General features: G+C 36.3%; 1 protein-coding gene and 1 long non-coding RNA gene across 2 annotated transcripts; both read left to right on the forward strand.

The window, feature by feature from the left end:
- Positions 1–5511: 5511 nt before the first annotated feature.
- On the forward strand, positions 5512–6282 carry LOC141680572 (uncharacterized). The gene is made up of 2 exons (XM_074486762.1): positions 5512–5678; positions 5790–6282. The coding sequence occupies exons 1-2, from the start codon at positions 5512–5514 to the stop codon at positions 6280–6282; spliced, it is 660 nt and encodes a 219-aa protein (XP_074342863.1).
- An 11956-nt stretch (positions 6283–18238) lies between these two features.
- On the forward strand, positions 18239–21530 carry LOC141678722 (uncharacterized). The gene is made up of 3 exons (XR_012557876.1): positions 18239–18324; positions 19532–19629; positions 21189–21530. It is a non-coding gene; the product is annotated as an uncharacterized LOC141678722 (long non-coding RNA).
- The last annotated feature ends 661 nt before the right edge of the window (positions 21531–22191 follow it).

Below are 22191 nucleotides of genomic sequence, written 5' to 3' on the forward strand. Positions count from 1 at the left end.
CATAGAACTTTTATATTTTATTAAGAAGTATCATAGAACTCTACATGAAATGAGAATGTAGGGGTGAAATCAAAATACTGCATAATCGTACTTAAATGAAACCAAGTACCCTATCAAAAATGATTTAGTGTTATACGGGAAATAGAAATGTAATCATAATATGATTTGAACAATTTTAGTATTATATAGGGGTGAAACCAAAATACATTGTCTATAATATTCATATTATTTTATTAATATGGAATTCCACCAACAACTTAAAAAAATTAAAATTAAAATTAAATTTTTTAAATTTAAATACATGATTTATTTACTTGGTCGTGGTTTATAATTTATGGAATCTATTTAGTGGCGCCAATTTATGAAATTTTTTATGTTTTAATTATAATTAAAAATAGGATTCCAACCTATAAAAATAAAAAAAAATATGGCTTATGAGGATCAAAAAATGTGTAAAAATAATATATATTGATAGGAGCCTGAAATTAGGCTAGAAATATAATTAATGTTGAATTAATTAGACCCGATACGGTCCAGTAACGAAGCCCAATTAACGAGGCCCGAAGCTTTGGTTATTTATTAATTTCGTAATTAATAAATAGGGAGGATTAACAGCTCATTAAATGAGTCCAATCAATGATACAATTCTATGTAGAGCATTCTTCAAGGCATCTAAACCAATAAGGAATCTGATTCCTTCATTCTAGGACTCCAAAGTCCATTCAAAGACGGAGACTTGCTCACCAAGTCTCCTAACCCTAGTCCAATTCAAGGATATCCAACATCTATATAAAGGGTCTTATCCCATCAATCAGAATTACGTTTTTGGCTTGATTCTCTAAACTCATAGAGATACGTGGGCATATGGTGAATGCAAATTTAAGTTACGAAACTTAAGTGCAGCCATAAAAAGGCCTTGAGCCCTCGAACCCTAGCAATAAATACCGCAATAATTATAACCTAATTTTTTACCCATAATATTTGGCGTCTTTTATGGGAAAAGATCAATAATTATGGTGAACACCCGGAGCAGAACGTCTTTGAAGGAACACCGGTTGGGACCACTCAAACAGTTTCATCCGCTATTGAGATTCCCCCACACTCGACTTACTTTCAAGTGACAATGGATCCCTTGAATCCACGATCAGAATCGCATCCATCCCCGATCCTAGAGGCGAATCCTCAAAATTCAAATCTAAATGCACCTTTGAGAACTCAATCTGCGGGCTTTGATATGTCAACTATAGTACATCACACACCTTTGAATCCCCCTATGGAATGTCAATCTACTCAGAGGCTGAAGGGAGCAGGCCACCCCTACCGCCTCGATCCCAGCCTTGGGATGACTCTAATTATCTTAGAGGTCTGCAACCAATCACCAATGATAGGGATGTATCAGGACCGTATACCACCGACAAAAGTGAAGAATCAACCGATGAGGACGCCCATTATAGGAGGAGAAGGGGGGATAAGGATACGTGCCCGAGAGGCAGAAATCCTGAGGCTAAGGAGGGATATGGAGAGAAGTCAGGCTAGGAAGCCAACAACGACCAACCGAGTTAGGGGAACTAGGGGAAATACCCAGATAATCGATTTGGAGGAAACTCGTAGGAGAAAATTAGTGGATGCTCCCCGGGGAAACCCATTTGAGTTGCTCCCCCTCGGGGATCCAGACGATCCGACTCCGCCGTTTACGGCAGAAATCATGAACACCCATATCACGAGGAAGTTCAAGATGTCGACTATAAAAGCTTATGATGAAATGGGGGATCCGCTAATCATGTCAGGACATTCTCTAATGCAGTGTTGCTGCAGCCCGTGAATGATGCAATCAAATGTCGAGCTTTTCCCCAAACCTTATCAGGAATGGCTCAAAGGTGGTACAGTCGTTTGCCTCCGAACTCAATTGGGTCCTTTAGAGATTTAAGTCAAGCTTTCATTAAGCAATTCATGAGCAGGAAGGTGCATGAAAAAAGTTCTGCTTCTCTCATGCGCATAGTGCAGGGGGCAAAGGAGTCTCTTAGGGATTACTTGAATCGATTCACCAAGGAGGCCTTTAAAGTCCCGGATCTTGATGACAAGGTGGCGATGATAGCGTTACAACAGGGAACCAAGGATGAGTTCTTCAAGATGTTTTTGGCCAAGCGACCACCAACAAATATGCTACAGCTCCAGAGTAGGGCAGGAAAATATATTCAAGTGGAGGAGAACATGAGAAAAAATGTGATAAATAATGAGTTCGCTGGGGGCAAGAAGCGAAAGACTGATCAAGAATACAATGTCAAGGACAAGTATCCAAGAGTTGAGAAAGACGTTGACTCAACCCCGAAGAAGGGAGGGCCTAGATAAAAGTTTACCGAATATGCTAGTCTGAATGCCCCTATGAGCTAGATTTTGATAGAAATCGAGAAAGATAGGGATGTTCGTTGGCCTAAACCCCTGAAGGTTGATCCCGAAAATCTAGATAAAAGCAAATATTGTAGATTCCACAAGAACGCTGGTCATGACACCGATGAGTGTCGACAAATGAAGGATGAAATCGAATTCCTAATTCGAAAAGGGAGATTGAGTAAGTATACTGGGGACGGAGAGAAACACAATAGTGGAAGAAGGAACTTTAATGATTGTAGGAGGGACTAAGATGATCAGGGGAGAAATCCTCAATCCCGAGGACCGGTTATAAATACAATCTTTGGAGGGCCAACTGCTGCATGATCATCTAAGAACTCGAGGAAAGCTTATGCTAGAGAAGTCATGCATATAGTAGGGGAAGCTCCAAAAAGGGCTAGGACAGGAGTAGCAATGGTGTTTGATGATTTTGACTTGGAAGGGGTCAAGTTTCCCCAAGATGATCCCCTAGTCATAACACTCGTAATAGGGAATAACCCGGTAAAAAGAGTCCTTGTAGACAATGGAGCATAGATAGACATTTTACACTATGATACCTTCATGAGGATGGGTTACAATGACTCATAATTGACCCCAACTGATATGTCAATATATGGTTTCGCTGGAGTCGAATGCCCCATGGAAGGAATAATTAATCTACCTCTAACAATGGGTCAGGAGCCAAAACAGACCATGCAGAAGTTGAACTTTGTGGTAGTGAAGGCTGGATCAACATATAATGCAATCATGGGAAGGACGGGTATACACGCCTTTAAGGCAGTCCCCTCGTCCTACCATTCCATAATCAAGTTTCCAACCAGAGACGGAATATGAGAAGAAAGGGGAGACCAGAAGATGGCTAGAAGTAATTATGTAGCCTTTCATGGGAGCATCATTAGAGGAGCCCCTTAAAGGGAAGTTAGTAAGGTTCTTGTAGGAGAATAATGATGTGTTTGCATGGTCGGAAGCAGATATGCGCGGCATAGACCCGGAATTGATCACCCACAAGTTAAACGTGGATCATAATCGAAAGACCGTGAAATAAAAGAAAAGGAGTTTCGCCCCTAAAAGACATGACGCCATCAAGCAAGAAGTAGAGAAGCTCTTAGAGGCTGGTTTTATTGAAGAGATACAGTTTCCGGAATGGTTAGCAAATCCCGTAATGGTAAATAAGGCTAATGGAAAGTGGAGAATATGTGTGGATTTCACTGATTTCAATGATGCATGCCCAAAGGATTGTTTCCCATTGCCAAGGATAGATACTCTGATAGACGCAACCATGGGTCACGAAATGTTGAGCTTTATGGATGGATTCACCGGTTACAACCAGATCAAGATGCATAAGGATGACATCCCAAAGGTATCATTCATCACTGATTTTGGTATTTTTTGTTATAGATTATGGCATTTGGTCTCAAGAATGCAGGAGCTACCTATCAAAGGTTTTTAAATAAGATCTTTAAAGACCATATTGGGAAAACTATGGAAGTATATGTAGATGAAATGTTAGTCAAGAGTCTTGCAAAGACTGATCACATATCCCATTTGACGGAAGCTTTTAAAATCTTGAGAAAGCACAAAATGTTGTTGAATCCCTCCAAGTGTGCTTTCGGTGTAGGATCAGGGAAATTTCTAGGATTTATGGTCTCTAAGAGAGGAATTGAAGCAAATCCTGATAAGATAAAGGCCATTTTGGATATGGAGCCTCTGCGGTTAATTAAGGATGTTCAAAAACTCACTAGAAGGGTTGCTGCCTTGGGACGATTTATCTCTAAATCTGGAGGCAAGTGCTTTCCATTATTCAAAGCCTTGAAGAAAGTAAAAGATTTGATATGGACCGAGGAAAGTCAAGAGGCATTCGAAGGATTGAAGAAACACATGGTTTAAGCCCCGTTGTTGGCCAAACCAGTCCTGAATGAAACCTTGTACTTATATTTGGATGTTTCAGAAAGCGCTTTGAGCGTTGTGTTGGTGAAGGAAGAGCTTAAAGTTCAAAAGCCTATATACTATATAAGCAAGATTTTGCATGAGGCTGAGTTGAACTATTCCGCTATACAGAAGTTTGCCTTAGCCTTGGTTATGGCCTCAAGGAAGTTATGTCCTAACTTCCAGGCCCATAAGATCGAAGTATTGACAAATTAGCCTCTGAGAAATATTATTCACAGTCCAAAAGCCAGTGGAAGGCTGATCAAGTGGGCTATTAAGCTCGGGGAATTCGACATTAAGTACAAGCCTCGAATGGCGATAAAGGCCCAGGCCTTGGCTGACTTCATGGTTGAATGTACCATCACCAACCAAGAAGTCGGGGGGGCAGGAAGATACACTTCAAGACATGGGGGCAAAAAGGAGAATGAAGGAGCACATGTCATTGACAAGAAATTCCGGGTACTCTATCTTGATGGGGCATCAAAAATAAGTTCAAGTGGAGCTAGACTAGTCTTAGAAAGTCCTGATGGATTTCTGATTGAGTATGCTATGAAGTTAGATTTCCCCACCACGAACAATAAAGCTGAATACGAAGCCTTGATAGCTGGTCTGGGCCTAGCTGGAACATTGAGGGTTAAAAATCTGAAAGTCCGCGGGGACTCGAAACTTGTGGTATTCTAAGTCAAGGGAAAGTTCTAAGCGAGAGATGAAACCATGGAGAAGTATGTACGCCTAGTGAGAGCCGTGATGACTCAGTTCGATGAATGCCATGTCGAGCACATTCCAAGAGAAGAAAATGCTAAGGCCGATGCGCTATCCAAATTTGCCTCATCGGAAATAGAAGAAAGCTCTGAAAGTGTGTACTTTCGTGTTTTGAAAATAAGAAGAATAGACGTCAAGCTAGTTTCCCCCCATAGGGCTTGGAGGGTCATGGATAGATCCTATTAAGGCTCATCTACAAACCGAATGGCTTCATAGTGATGTTGTGGAAGCAAGAAAGTTGTTTGTACGAGCTCTAAGATACTCTTTGATTGATGGGATTCCTTATAAAAAGTCTTTCGTAGTTACTTATTTAAGGTGTCTCAGGCCGGATGAGGCTCGACTTGCTTTGGAGAAAGTACATGAGGGTATATGTGGCCAACACTTGGGGGGCAGGGCCTTAGCCCACAAAATTAGCCGTTTACGCTTCCAGAAATGATGGCTTATGCTAAAGAATATGTGAAGAGATGTGATCGTTGTCAGAAACATGCCCCTGTAGTAAGGCAACCTCCCGAAATGCTTATTTCCATAAACTCCCCAATCCCGTTTGCTATGTGGGGAATGGATATTCTTGGGCCTTTCCCGATGGCTACTGCTCAAAGGAAGTTCTTGATTGTAGCAATTGATTACTTTACTAAGTGGATCGAAGCCAAGCCTTTGGCCAAGATTACAACTAAATAAGTTTCCCAATTCCTGTGAGAAAATATCATATGCAGATATGGGATTCCCCGAATCTTGGTAACCGATAATGGAACACAATTCAATAACGAGGAATTCAAAAAGTATTGTGAAGAGAATGAAATCGAGTTGCGGTTCACTTCTGTTGCTCACCCTCAAGCCAACGAGCAAGCAGAGGTTGCGAATCGAGTTACTTTAGATGGATTGAAGAAGAGGATTGAGAAGTCCAGGAATAGTTGGGTGGATGAAATATTTTCGATAATTTGGGCTTACAGGACCACATGTAGAATCACGATAGGAGCAACACCATTTACGTTAGAATACGGGACAGAAGCAGTTATTCCAGTAAAGATATCACATTCATCCCCGAGGATCCAAGCATACAATGCTGAAGATAATGAGGAAGGCCAAAGGTTAGCCTTGGATTTAATAGATGAAGTGCGGGATGAAGTACATGCAAAAATTATGGAATATCAAAAGAAAGCTTCTTTTTACTACAACCTGAGGGTGAAAGAGAGATTCTTCAAGTAAGGAGATCCGGTCCTAAGGAAGGTGGAAGCCTATGGAGTAGGGCCAAAAGGAAAGCTCGCCCAAAATTGGGAAGGGCCGTACAAGGTTAAGAGCGTTCAGGGAAGAGGATCTTACAAATTGCAGATTATAGATGGAGAAGAAGTACCAAGGACTTGGCATGCTCAAAACCTGAAGATTTATTGTATATAGTTCGTACTTACCTATTAAAGTAGCAACGAGGTTCAAAAGCACCATAAACCTTTGCTTGTTTAGAGTTTAATATCTCAGTTTTAATAGGATTTGCATTTTAGCTTGTGACTATCAGGGTCGAACCCATCTTATATAAGGTTTTGAAAAACCAAGTTATATTCTTGAGTTGAAGTTATTTTAAACTTTGAATAACCAAGTTATGCTAATACTTTGTTTACTTAGCAAAATTTATGCTTTGATAGACAAAGTAATAAATAACAAACGAGAAAAACTAAAAAATTCTTCTATTCTAGGAATGCCTCGGGCAGCATTTGCAAGTCTGTCATATCCATTTATTTTTCATTCTTGTTTCCATTATTCAATGCATGACTCTTAGATTTGTGTGGTTCAGGTTACTAATCAATCTCCATAAAAAAATTAACTTCAAAAGTACTTAAAAACTTAAAGGGAAGGCTACGTAAAGCAAGCAAACGAAACAAGGAAAATAACATAAATAAACACCGAAGGGAATTAAGTTCGAAGTACAATAAGTTAATACAAGAAAGCCACGATGGGCCAACAAAAGCAGGAATCTAATCCAAATCCTTAAACAAATCATCATCGTTCCCCCCATCAGTAACAGTAGGAGGAAGGGGAACGGGATCATCTTCCATAGGAGTAGCATCCTGGGAAGGAGAAGTTGTGGCCTCGGCTGAAGTCGTAGGAATAGGAGAAGATGGTGGGTCCTCGAAAGATGACCCTTGCCCAGGAACAGGAGGCACTGGGTACGCCTCAAGGGTCACCTCAGGAACCTTCTTCCCAATCTCTCCCATAATCTGCTCCCAGCAAGTGGCAAAAGTGTTAGGGAAGTTAGCGTCATATTCAACATTCAGAACCTCGTGTAAGTCCTGTGAGGCCTTGTATTCTGCTATCACCTCAGTGCGGCCCCTCTGAGCATCCAATTCCAGCTTGCGGACTTTCTCCTTATCGTCCGCTAACTCTCTCTCCACCTCCTGGAAGCGAGTAAGATTGGCCTCTGAAACCTTAAGGTACCTCTCGACGATAGTCAGGTTAGCTCTCACCACCTTCAGGTTATGAAGGGCAGCCTAAAGGTAGGTGTTCATCTGCGAAAACATGTTTTAGACAGTAAGCTATATATGTAAAGGAAAAAAAGAAAGAAGAATGTTGAAAGAAGGGAAATAGGAGCTTACTGAAGCTACCGCCTAGGAACCAAAGCGTTCAATCTGTAGATCGTCTAAAGACTCCACAATCTCAGTCCGGTTGCGTGGTATAACCACACTCTCGAACCATACAGCGGCCGCCTTTGAACTCCCCACGACTGTGTCCCTTCTGCAAGCCCCAGGTCATAGTAAAAGGGGAAGTATCCTCATTAAGGCTGAGAAGCCTCTCAGATATAAAGGTGGCATAGCCTCTTTAACAATGACCGAAGGGTCGTCACCAATCCTCGCCCGTTTCTCGCGGTGAGCTTCAACTGCGGAGCCCTGAGAGGCGCGGGACTCATTTTTCTTGAAAATGGAATCCAAAGCTTCCTTAGCTGCAAAAATACAAAACTTTTAGAACAATGATAATGCATGAAAATAAACAACGAAGTTAAAAAGAGGAAATAAATACCCTTGTGACCCAGGTCATTTAGACTTAAATTTTACAAATCTTTTTAAGAAGATGAGAGCACAGTGATGCAAGTTATCAGTTGTTATGGCCTTGATGGCTGCATCTTCTTATATCCCCAATTTTAAATCCCTTAAAGAACCGTATACGCTTTTAGAGAAATTGGGCCTGAAAAAATGGTCCCAACCCTCCTCGGCATCCAAATATACACTCTTCACTTTTCTAGTTGGGATACGAGTCAGGTTTAGTACCAGAGACAAAACATGAACGAGCAAGGGACCTATGAACTATTTTGATCCATCCTTTGTCGTTAGGGGCATTTAAAAACTTGAATAAATATCGAAAGACACAAACATTGGGCTCAAAACCATGTTTATGAGATTGGGCCATATAACAATGAATAAAACGCCAAGAATTAGGCGTGAGTTGGGTTGGACAGACACATGCCTCAGCTAAAAGATGAAAAACAAAAGGATGTGGGGGAAGACAAAATCCAGCATAAAAAGTTTCTTTATGTACACGAATGGCCCCAGGTTTTGGGTAAAAAGCCCTATCATTTGGGTCTGGGTCCTCAGCCCTATAAGGAGCAAAAATTCCAAATAAACGAGCTACAATACCTACTTTTTCAGAATCATACTTAGAAGGATAATTATATGCATCTAAATGGAGTATGTTAGTAAAGGCTTGACCAAACTCTGTTAAAAGATCCCTAAGAGACATTACGGAAGCATGAACAAGGGATTTTTTTTCCTCGGTTAGCCCTAGAAGGACGAGGAACGGCCTGAGGAGGCTGAGAAAAGGAAGAGTCGGAATCTGCCATTAAAATTCTTGCGAAAGATGCTTGAAAACCTAGAAAGCCTTGAAGGTGGGGGAAGAAGATGAAGATTGAAACAGAATGTTCAAGTGAACCCAGAAAGCGGTGGAAGACAACGGCGGTGTAGAAAGCCGGAAATCGCCTGGCGGTGGAAAAAGATGAGAGAAAGTTGCGGAGAAAAAATGGTATAGAGAGAATTTTTGTTAAAGTGAAGTGTGAGAAATGAACTCACACCTCACTCATTATATAGCCTTCCACAAGTGGAAGCTCAACTGGCTTTAGTAGGTATTTGGGCCAAACAATTGGGTATGCCAGTGATCAAGGGCGGGAAGCCCACGGAATTCAAAAATTTGGAATATCCTACCAAGTTCTAGAATACTCTAGAATGTTCCATACCAAAAAAGCAAGGATATAATTTTTTGCCCAGATTTTGTGAAAAATCAGAAGGGAAAAATGGAGTGTTCAAACCACGTCTAGGAGACACAATTTCTAGGCGTGGTTCAAACCATGTTTCCTAGGCGGGGGTAACCCACGCCTAGTAGGGATGACCATCGGGTGACTTCGGGATCGTGGAGTGCTATCCCCGCCCCCGATCCCCGAACCCAAAATCGATCCCCGAACCCGCCCCGATCCCCGAACGGAGATTATTTTACTCCTCGTTCCCCGCCCCAAACGGGGAACAGGGATCCCCGCGGGGATTCCGTAAATTTCTTTATTATTTACGTTTAATAAAAAATAAATTTAAAATAATATTTTCCAATAAAAATTCACATAGTAAATCATAATATATAGATTTTCTTTAAAATTTAATATTAATGTTTAACCTTAATTTGAATTAATATTTATTTCTAGTATAATAATAAAGAAAAATAATATTATTATAATGAAATATTATCACGATAAGTAAATTTAAATCATTTAGGAGATAAGAAATTGAAAATAATAATATATTGTATATATTTCAATATTTATTTGAGATATTTATATATTTATTATATTATTTTTATTTAAAATATGATTCGGGGTCGGGGATCGGGGCGGGGAGACACTAATCCCCGCCCCCGCCCCGATCCCCGAATATTTTACACATATCTACCCGATCCCCGTCCCGTACCCGAAAAAATCCCCGATTCCCATCTCTAACGGATCGGGGTCGGGCGGGGCGGGAGAAATACCCATCTCTAACGCCTAGGACCTATTGAAGCATAGAGGATTTAAACCATGTCTCTTAGGCGGGTGTAACGCACGCCTATGATCTATTGAAGCTATGAAAACCAAACCACGCCTAGGAAGTATGAATCCTAAGCGTTGTTCACAAAGCGTCTCCTAGGCGAAGGTGACCCACGCCTAGGAAGTATGAGAGCATGGGAAGTATAACTCTCAACCACGTCTAGGAGGCATGATTCCTAGGCATGGTTCACAAAGTGTCTCCTAGGCGAGGGTGACCCACGCCTAGGATGTATGAGAAAGTGGGAGCTAACAGCGCCTAGGAGACATGAATCCTAGGTCTTGTTCACAAAGTGTCTCCTAGGCGGGGGTGACCCACGCCTAGAATGCATGACACCCTCCAGCCCATTTTTTAATTATATAATAAATCAGAAAATGGGCTAAAGTGAGAAAAATAACTAAAAAAATCCCAAAAAAATAGGGAAAAGTGAAGGAAAAAATTCCAAAAATTCAGGAAAATTAGAAAATAATTTTTAAAAAAATTATTGTTGAGCAAAATATTCCTGAAAAATTGAGGAAAATACCTGTGAGTACCAAAATATCCCTAAAAATTAAGGAAAAATCATGAGAAATACCATAAGGTACCCGAAAATTCCCGGAAAATTAAGAAAGCCCGTATGGTTGAATCCTAAAGGGAGAATCGTTGTAAATGTAGGTCGCTCCACAATTTACGATAAAAATGATAACAAGAAAAGGTATAAACCTTAACTTCTACAAAATCTTTACCGGGTTTTCGCAAAAGTTGGGGGCAAATGATATGGGCTTGAAATTAGGCTAGAAATATAATTAATGTTGAATTAATTAGACCCGATACGGTCCAGTAATGAAGACTAATTAATGAGGCCTGAAGGCTTGGTTATTTATTAATTTCGTAATTAATAAATAGAGAGGATTAACAGCTCATTAAATGAGTCCAATCAATGATACAATTATGTGAAGAGCAGCCTTCAAGGCACATAAACCAATAAGGAATCTGCTTCATTCTAGGACTCCAAAGTCCATTCAAAGACGGAGACTTGTTCACCAAGTCTCCTAACCCTAATCCAATTCAAGGATATCCCACATCTATATAGAGGGTATTACCTCATCAATCAGAATTACGTTTTTGGCTTGGTTCTCTACGTATGCATCTTTTGAAGGAATATTTAAGCTACGAAACACAAGTGTCGCCATAAAAAGGCCTTGAGCACTCGAACCTTAGTAATAAATACCGCAATAATTATAACATAGTTTTTTTACCCTTAACATATATATAATTATATGTCATATAGGAATAAAAAAGATAAAAATAATATATTTAAGATTAAAAAAACAAACCAAAAAATGATGAAACCAATAAAATAGAAAAATCAAGATATCATTTAAAAAGATATTTAGATTATTAATAAAGATTATTAATGATCCATCTATCCGGATCATCAGCCTTACAAAAATAAAAATCACTACGGTTTGGAAATGAATTTTATAAGGGATCCTGAAAGTCTCAAGAATGAAATCTTTCTCCTATTCTTATTTTCTGAGTTGTGACATGTAGACGTAGGCCTCTTTCTCAAGTCTGATGGGCTTCCAATCTTCAAGCCCAATTATATTTTTAGATGTACATTCGCTGATCAATTAAAGCCATCTTCAATATGTTCACATGTACTTGTTTTTAATTTATCTTCAATATGTTCACATGTACTTGTTTTGAATTTTGAAGCTCATTGATGGACTCTGGGCGAACTCAAATAATGGAGCCCTTGTAAATTAAAAAATAAAGTGTAATTTATTTATAGAAAATTACAAATGCACTAATATTAGAAAAAACTACACACTATGTAAATTAATATTATTATCTTACTTAAATATAACATATATTACATTTTTAGATGTCAATATATCAATCAAATTTATGTAATCAAATTTTTCAACCAAATCTTTTAAAATATTTCGGGCCCTAGGCACAAGTCTAGTCAAGCCCAATGTTCTTCTTTCTTTCGCTTCGATTTATTTTGGGCAAAACACCAGTGGAATGCTGAATATTATTTAGATTATCTCAGAAATAGATTAATTTATAAAGTGGTTGATAACTTTTATCTAATTTTATAATTTTATGTTGCAAAATATTGCCTATAGTATTCACCTTAAGCTAAGGGTCAATTCTCTTGGAAAAAAATATTTTAAGAAAAGTGACATTTAGTCGCCGTCACATGATTTCGAAGAGCAAAAATAATATTATCTGACTAACGTAATTGCAAGATTCAACCTGGATTACCAAAATGTTAAAATTTAGCTATCGGTTTATAATTTTTACATAAAAATATGAAACATGTAAAATTTTATTTATGCGTAATAGCAAAAAAAATGCCTACATTTAATTCATAATTGATACACAATTTATATATAACAAAGTGCATAATTTATATTTGTTTTTCCCTTCAATATCGGCAGAGGCGGATCCTCTAAAGGATAAGGGGGTCATCTGACCCCCTAAATTTTTAGTTTAGTTAAATATATATATTCAAATTATATAAAAACTAAAAATGACCCCCCTTAATTTTTGTAAAAAAATATTGCCCTTACTTAAAGTTTTTTGATGTCAAAAGTCTTTTCATTATGGTAACATTTATAAGTGAAAGTTATACATCTTTTATTTTACAAAATTATGAGTTCCAAATGAAAGTTGCAGTTAGGAATAGATGACAAAAAAGAACGAGAATATATATTAAACGAGCATTTCTAGTTAAACCACTTTAACACCATTAATTTTGATTTTGATATAATTATAATGAAGTTAATATGGAATTGATTTCTTGCCTATCATGTCTCAATCCACATAATTTTTTATCAGCTTTTGATTAAAATTCTTTCATTTATAATTGATCAAATACGTCTTATAATCACTTGTAGATCGGCTTTTTAACTATATAGTTGACACAAGAATTCAAGTTGATTTTTAAAAATTTGAATATTATTCTTGACCTCGTTCAAAAGAGGGTTGAAAAATACAAAGACAGAGGTGTAATTCGGTCCGGGCGAGCCGAGTTTAATTAAGTCGAGCCAGCTCGTTTAGTTAAACGAGTCTAAACCTCTGTGCGAACCCAACTCGTTAATTTTCACGAGTCAAGTCGAGTCGGCTCGTTTAGCTAAAGGAGTCGGACAAGCCAACTCAATCTACACTAAATCGAGCCTAAAAAGCTACCCGGATGCGGCGTGTTAATTCCACGAGTCGAGTTGAGCCGACCCGATTAACTAAACCGGCCGAAACCTCTACCCGTACTCGAGGTCGTTTGCGAAACGAGCCGAAACGAGCCTAGTAAAATGAGTTCGAGCCGGGCAAGTGCCCAGATCGTATTACAGCCTTACACAAAGATATTAAATATCATTGGGTTTATATGTTGGTAAAATTGTCGGTGATTCTAGCGATTGCAACTGCAACAATTAAAAGAGGATTTTCAGTCGAAAATATTCTCAATATTATAATATATAAGATCATATTTTTAATTTTTTTCGAGCCGAGCTTGAGCAGTCGAGCTTATTTCGAGCCGAACTCGAATAAAATATGGCAAATACTCGGCTCGAGCTCGTTAAAAAAAAAATTCCGACCCCCATTATTTTGAAAGCTGGATATCGGAGCCCCTTCTTTATTTACTTTTTCATTTAGGTCTCACTTCTGAGTTTACGTACGTCTGCATGATGCCCCCTCTTTCCCAGCTTTATAATTTCTACTACCCTTTTTCTTTCTTTAAAAGCCTGCACCCTACTTTTAATTCAAACACATGCAACGATAATAAATGAAGACTTAAAAATATCATTATTTAAAAATTATCTTACTCCATTTGTAAAGAAAACAAAAATTAATGAAGTATTAATAATGCAGCAAAATTATGCCCTCGCAGTCAGCACACACACAAGTACTAAATTATTTGCTTTACTTTTTCTTTAACATTTGATAAACGAACTTGCAAATGATATAAGAGATAAGCCGTGCATAGCACTGCATAAAGTTGAACAATCATTATTTTCAAAAAGAGTACTCTTTTTTATTAATTTCAAAAGTGAATAGTAAATGAAATTGAAAATATGATTGGAGTAGTGAGGACCTTAACGAGTAACTCAAGGGGCCAAAACATAAAGGACCACAAGTAAAATCATCATATCTGTGTTCTGACCAAGTGAGTCACATATGTAACGCATATTTGTCCACTTCAATGATGTATTCATGTATAATAATAGTGAGTTTCCGAGATCAAGTTTTGTTTAATGGAGGAACTAGTGGCATCACCATGAACCGATATACTACAAGAAAAACGCCATTTCCTATCAAGTTTTAACTAGAAAATGGCCCGAACCTGGCTCACATTTTAGTTTCGAACATTTTATGATCCTGATTTCGTCACCGGTTGTGAATTGGGATAATAAACCCAGCGGAATCTGGTTGCCAGATAGTACATGTTAGTATGTTACTTAGGGTTGTGCATGTACAGCCCTACCACCTCTGACCGTGCATTCAATTCGCACTCTTTCAGTTTTCTGGCCACAGATTTAGGGTTGTCCATGTTGACCACCAAGCTGCTAATGTTCCATCTCAATAGCATCCTATGACAATTATAATAAAAAAATCTATCAAACTAGCGGTGACAGGCTGCAGGACTGGAATTGTACTTGGCTATTCACTTAAAATTTTCTCTCATATATACCAATCTGGTTTCGGGTCACAAAGAAGTATACAGAAATACCGAATGTACTTGAAATTTAATCATGGAAAGGTGAAATAAGGGTATAAACCCTACCAAGTTCGAATGGACCATTTTTTGAATTATGGACAGAAAAGTTAAATCTCCCATGTAACTACACAATGGTCCCCAATCTCCATTACTATCTTGGGCCCTAAACCCAAGCCCATTGTCTGTCCTTCACCCTACAATAATCAGAGTCACAACTATTCTTTTGTGGATCTGTGTGAAAATTGTAATTTCACGTGCATCTGTTTGCATGTATTTAGTGTCATCTCAATTTTCATACTTGCCCAGCCTCCACTTGCTAATTTAATACTCATATGGATAAACGTCCCTCAAAATTGAACTAGGACTTGGGAGTATGTAGATTCATATGTTCATAGATTTTCCATTACTTCACCCGGCCGGAGTCTATATGATAGTTAGTACAGGGGGTTGAGGTATCTATTGAAAATGAGAATGAAATTTGCGAGAAGGTGAATAAAATGGCTTGAACGCTATCATGAATTTGATTTATCCACCTGAAATAAACGAGTCTCTCATTCAACATCAATTTAAATTACTAACCTAAACACTAGACCTGCCAAATCGGATAACCGAATTGATTTCAGATCGGATCATTTTCGGATCGGTTTCATTTCGGATTATGATATAATTGGAGATCAATTGAATCGGTTCACATGTGATTTGGTTCTGGTCTAATTCGGATTAAAAGCGAATGAAATTCGGATAAAAATTGGACAAATTCGGTTCAGATTAAATTCGGTTCAGATATTTTTGAATCATAGTTTATTGATTTTTTTAATTTTTGAGAGTTAAAAAATATATGTTTATTAAATATAGTACTTTTAATATAATATAATACACTTTTACAAAATATTATGATTAAATAATAATACTATCATAAACATAAAATACTTTTAAATATGAATTTTGCTTATTTTGGATCATATTCGGTTCGAATAATATATGAATCGGTTTTTTCGGTTCAAATCTAGTATTTCGGATAATTTTCCGTTAAATTGTTCGGGTAATTTTTGAATCAGTTTAATTTGGTTTTCGAATAATTATCCGATTATATAATTCGAATCTCGAATCAGATCTCGACTTCATAAATTTCGGTTCGATTATTTGGATTCAGACCCTTTTTTACCGGGTATACAAAACACTATCAGTTAAGATTTCGATTTTTGTTAATTAGGCACATTATTATCATGAACTTTGTATTGTATATGTATATACTAGAGGCTAAAATAATTTAATAATGAATATTTATGAAATCAGTCTTTCATTTCCGCAGTCTTTCATTTCCGCTTAACCTTCCCCGGTTTGTGGGATTAATTGATTGGATTCTTTCGTCATTTTTCTTATTCAATCAAGAATAAAATAGTTTTTTGTTATTAATTTTCGGATGCTAGCCAATACTATAAAGCCTTTAGTAACTCTCCTAGTTCCACATCCAAACACTAGGTACATGTAGTTGTTTAATAATTCCATTTTGTGGAGAGCTTCATTCTCATAGTCCCTACGTAGCTTTAGTGTTGAAGTTCTTTCTCCCACTACATCTTAACTTTATGCAAAAGAAAAACAATAATACACCATGGCTAGCTAGCTTAGCCTCAAGAGTCAAGGTCCTGTGCATGCATATATCCTTGTGTGTGTGCTTGGGGAGACGCAAGTAGCACCACATGTACGTAGTATGGGCGTCCATATGGTTGTGGAGCTTAGATGTTTTGTCGGGGTACTTGTGGACGTGACTATAATCGTAATAATATTACCAACCTTTTTAGCAAAATTGGTCCATGCATTCGTACCACTTTTGTCTAGTGGAGTAGTACATAGCTACATGTATTGGATACTACCTCTTGGATATCTTGCTAACAAGATGTTTATAGTTTGATTTTAGTGTAGTTTAACATGCACCGGTGACCGGACCTTGATTTTGTTACCGCGGAGGAAGTCATGACGCTAATCTAAACTGAAATCTTTATAAAACCATAATTTTAGTTAAGTTTAGTATAAATTTATGTTTAAGTCCTTACTACTAGCCTACTAAAAGCTAGTGCTATTCATTTTGGTTTTGGTTGTTTTATAATCCTCACTTCGTCACAACTGTTACTTCAATTTATGTTTATAACAATCAAATTCTTAAGATTTATAAAGAACCACCGGGCTGTGTGAAAGTATCCTTTTTCGAGGAGATGAAATTAGAAGTTTTAGTATTCATTTTGTCAAGCAATCGGTTACATTAAAATCGAAAATTAAAAATGTCAGATAAAAGCCGTGAATACTCTTTAATACCCCCTTTAGTATTACGATACATACCAATAACGAATATCAAATTAAATAAATGGGTTGAGAGGACTCGAACATGAGACACAACATACATAACGAAACATATATCAATACCAGCAAAAAATATTTGTAGCGACCAGGAATTTCGCAACGTTATTAAGTGAATAAAGTATAATTCTGTGTAATAATTATAAATTATGTGAATAAATAAAGGGTTAAATTATTTTGTTGGTTAATTGTATTTATTGTATATCAGTAACTGGGAACATAAAATGACCCGTTCCAATTTAATGAGTCAGCTTAGGAGATAAGCTGTGTGGTCGGGCCGCCAGGTTGAACGTAACTCGTTTTAAAAAAGAGATTAAGATATTTTAATGTGAACTATGTGTTACTGTGTGAAATAAGAATGTATAAGTAAATATTATAACCCACTCGTGGTGTCAGTTGGTATAAATGATTGATTGTGAAGCGTAATTGGAAACGCTCAGCGTCGGGCCGTCAGACAAAACGCGTCCCTTACGCGAATAGTGAATATGAATAAAAAAGGGAATTTTTATGATTGAATGTATTACAATATGAATCGTGATATGTGAGTATATGTTATTACATGATAATGTGCATGATTATGTAATCTAGATATTTTCTTAAATAATTTTAAGGGATTTATTTGATTTAAAATAAGGTTTATTGAATCTTTATATATTTTTATAAAATTATCCGAGTGTGGTCAAGGCGTGAAATTTATTTTGTTATATTCGAAATAGTCCTAGAGACTTTCTAAAAATGATAGATGAAATTATTTCGTGATCGGCGTATTTTAAAATAATTTTATCGAGTTATAATTTTTTTTGAGCGTAATCTTGTAAAATTCATATATATTAAACTGTATGCTCAAAAATTATTTTAAAAATATTGATGAAAAACTAATTTCAAGATCTATATGCTAAAATTTTTATTCGTGGCATTTTCACCTTTTCCGAGAGAGTTATGTATTAATCAAATTCGTTTTTGAAGTAAGAATAAAAGAAAATTTAGAATTTCATTTACCCATTTACCAAACTACCCTTACTTGGTAGTTATATATCCTCACACCCCCACCCCCTTTTTTCTTTTTCTCACCATCGAACTCTCTCATCTCTCTTTCTTCTCTCTCACTCTCGAAGCTTTCTCTCTCTCTCCATCTCACTCTCGGTAGTCTCTCTCTCAATCTCTCCTATATTCTTCATCATTTTTTGATTACAAGCCCATGAATATGCAGGATTTCGCTTTCTCTATCCGTACATGTAGATGCATGTTACTATCTCCAAATTTTTAAAAAAAACCCAAAGTTGGGTTATGTGATTTTGGTTCGGTTTTGATTTTCAAATGATTTTGAATGATAATCTATGATTGCATGCTTGTTTTTTATGTAAAAATCGGTGGGTTGGGTTGGAAACCCCAATGGGGGCACCACCGTGAAGCCACCGCCACCGGTGATGAACTCCAGTAAACCGGTGGTGAGTGATGATTTTGAAACTGAGCTCTAGAATCCTTAAACTTGATTTTTGGTGTTTGCATGTGGTGTTTCCTTTAAACCCGAATGGGTTCTTGATTTTTAAAAGAATTAAATCAATTTTATTGATTAAAATGACTTGTTGATGTCTATTCTTAGAATTTTTTTGATAATTAGTTTGATTGGTGGTTTAAAGACTCAAACTGGTGCATGCATGTTATGGTTCTTGAAAATTTCGAATGTTCTTGTATGTTCTTGAGAAATTAAGTTAAATTATGTGCTAAGGTGGATAATCAATCATGTTTAGGTTATAATTATGTGTTTAAATGGATTGTAGAGATGAATTTGATTTAGTTTTGGATGAAATGTCAAATGCATATCAAGTTATAGCTTTGCATGTAACTATTTAGGTTTTAAAATGGTTAAAAGATAAGTTGTCGTGAATTAGTATGTAAGAGATAGGTAACAAATCAGCTTTAGTTAAAAGAACAAGGGTTTAAAAGGGTTGCTTATCGATATTTGATTTCTTGTTTTTATTTTGTGAAAAAACCGAGAGGATCATGGTTTTAAAAAGGATTGATTCAAGTTATTTGGTTGATTGGATTCTAGGGTATAGTTAAGTGAATGCATGTTGAGTTATTAGGAATTATTTGGTATATTATCTGGTTTTGGTTCGAATTATGGGATTAAAAATAAAGGGAATGAGTTGTTTTATTATCGAGTCATACGAATTGTGATTGTTTGTTAAAGTATAGAGTTTTAAGTAAAGTATATTGTACTATGTGCTATGTGAGCATATTTGTGATTATACTCGTAAAAGATAAGTTAAGCGTTAGTGTGAATTGGGGTACTTACTAAACGTTCCCGGAATGTCGAGTGGGAATCTAATTAGGGTTTTGATTTTAGATTGTAGATCCGGATCGTGAAGGCATTCAGGCTAGAAAAGGGAAAGGTATTCTAGGTGGCAGTAGATCAAACCCCGTAAAGCAGGAAAGCGAATTTAGGCAAGTAACTCTGCCTACTTGTATAAATTGATTATAGAGAGGATATTGATGAGGCCATGATAGAGTAATGATATTTTATTAACACTTGTGATAACCTGTCATTGATTCCTTGAACCACACCAATATTGTTCTTGTAATGATTTAATATGGTTATTGTTCAAACCATTATAGTAACCCTGTTGATTCATATTCTTATTATCTGTTGAATCATTTTGATACCTAGAATTTTCGTAAATCCTATAAGAACCCTTATGAACTCTCCCTTGCGTAATGTTTCGATTAACCCAAATCCTTCATTCCTTTCACTACACCATATATGGCTTTTACCAACACTTTTTTCTGTGTTACAAGCCAAAATGTTACCTAAAATGACTTAAAATTGATCTAAGGCGACATATTTTTTTGATGTTACAGTAGAAGTCATCCGGTGTTACCTTAGGTAAGTTTAAATATCTATGATAACATTAATTAGAGTGTTGCTATTGATCCTGAAAATTATGTTAGAATTTATAAATTAGGCGGGCTAATTATTTGGGTCAACTGAAGTCCAAAGTTTTGGGCGGCCAATATCCTAAAATTAACCCGCTCAAACCCAAAACTTACTTTCTAAAAATAATTTACTCACAAAATAATATCTCTACCGTCTCTCCTCAATGAAGCTCAATCTCTCTCCAAAACACAATCTCTCTCTCGTACATACTCGTATATACACAAATATATCTCAAAACATATACACAAGTCACCGGATGGGCTTCACACCTTCATACCGTTTCAATTAGGAATACATGTTGCTATAATTAAGGTTTAAATGATTTCAATTACGGCTTCACATTATTTTTGCAGGTATAAACCAAGCACTTTTATATGATTTAATTAGTTATTTACATGATCTTATTTTTTAGTTTCTTCAGCGATTTCAATTTAGGCTTCGCCTAATTAGTTATTGTATTGTAAACTGCCAACATAACATATACTTATCATTTGAGCTTCTGTAATATCGAAATCTTCTGAAGTCTAGTTATACAATAACTATAAGATCTAATATCTAGTTTGAGGCTTATGTGTTGCAGCTATATATGTTTCTGTATATTTCTAAAAATGTTGCATACGGTGGCTGATTTTAAGCTATGTATCTTGTAATTATAATAATTTTAGATAGTGATAATTCTGTTATTTGCAACTTTATGTTATCCTTACGTTCTCATTATTGATGCTCACATTTTCCTTTACGTATTTTTCTATTCTCAGAACTCATGACAAACTTTGTGATAGTGGATTTATACATAAATGCATATAATATATATAAACTCTTATAAACTTTGTGACATTGGTTTTGTGGTCATCTCTCCCTCTCTCTTTGTCTCAGTCAAGTATAGCATTTTAAGTTTTTTTCTAAATAACTTGTAATTTGAGCTGTATACGGGCTGTCTGTTCCTTTACCTTATTTTCTAAGATCTAGAAAATTTGGTTGATAACTATATGTAAAGAAAAAGTAATAACCAGGAAAAGTAATATACTAGACTTTTACAATCTAAAGAAAATAACATGTTGTTGTACAGTTTGAGCTGCAGATGCTGTGTTCTCATATGGGAGCTATAGAATAAAATATCAAGTAAGGAGTCTTAAGGACAGAATCGCTAGGATGAAAGCTGACCTCAAATCAATTGAGCCCCTCGCAGTGGAGATGCAGAAAGCACAAGCGGAAGCACAAGAATTGCTTGTGGCAGGGCAGGAACAAGTTGGAAGATAAATTTGATGTTAAAACCTGAGATTATTTTCGTTTAATTAGAAATGTGGTAAAAAATTGTGGTTTTTGGATGAATTTTCAAACTTTATTTATTTTAGTTGACTTAAAACTTTGTATTGTTGTGTTGTATTTGAACTTTGGATTTGAATTTTTAAGTTAACATGTATTTAAGTTTTTAGTGTTACAAGTGTAATTAGTAGATATTTTTATGTTGGTAAAAATATGAAAAAATATTACAATAAATACAGAAATGTTAAAAAAGAAATGTTACAATAGGATATAAAGATGTTACCAAAAGATTGAATTGTTTTATCATCCGGTGTTACAATAGCAAATATGATATTGCGAAAGAGTTTATTGCAACATATTTTTTGATGTTACTAGATCTTTATGGGTGCTACAATAGAATTATGGTTACACCTGCCTTTTGTAACCATAGATATTGAAAGTGTAACCATAGGGGGTCTATTGTTACATTTTCAGCTATGTTACCAAAGGTTCAAAATCTGTTACCATAGACCCCTATTGTAGCACGAGCAAATCCAACACCACGAAATTTTCAAAAAGTGTAACCATAGCCCAATTTTTTACTTTAGGTGACATTTTTTGGCCAGTTTTACACTTTTTTTTGGGGTTGCTAGAGGCCATATATGGTGTAGTATTTGTATACCTTATTCTGTAATGATCCTTAGAACTGTTTTGATTCCCTAACTTGTATACCTTATTTATCATTTGATCAAGATCCTTAGTATTGATATTTGCCTACCTTTGATTGTTCACTTTCTTTGAATTCTTGAATTGAACTTAAGAATGAT

The sequence above is a fragment of the Apium graveolens genome, chromosome 8 (assembly GCF_009905375.1).
Source record: "Apium graveolens cultivar Ventura chromosome 8, ASM990537v1, whole genome shotgun sequence".
In the NCBI taxonomy this organism is placed as follows: domain Eukaryota; kingdom Viridiplantae; phylum Streptophyta; class Magnoliopsida; order Apiales; family Apiaceae; genus Apium; species Apium graveolens.

Coding starts and splice junctions, on each gene's coding strand:
- LOC141680572 (XM_074486762.1), top strand. CDS start 5,512: ATGGCTTATGCTAAAGAATATGTGAAGAGATGTGATCGTTGTCAGAAA. Junction 5,679..5,789: donor ATGGCTACTGCTCAAAGGAA/GTTCTTGATTGT, acceptor TATCATATGCAG/ATATGGGATTCCCCGAATCT.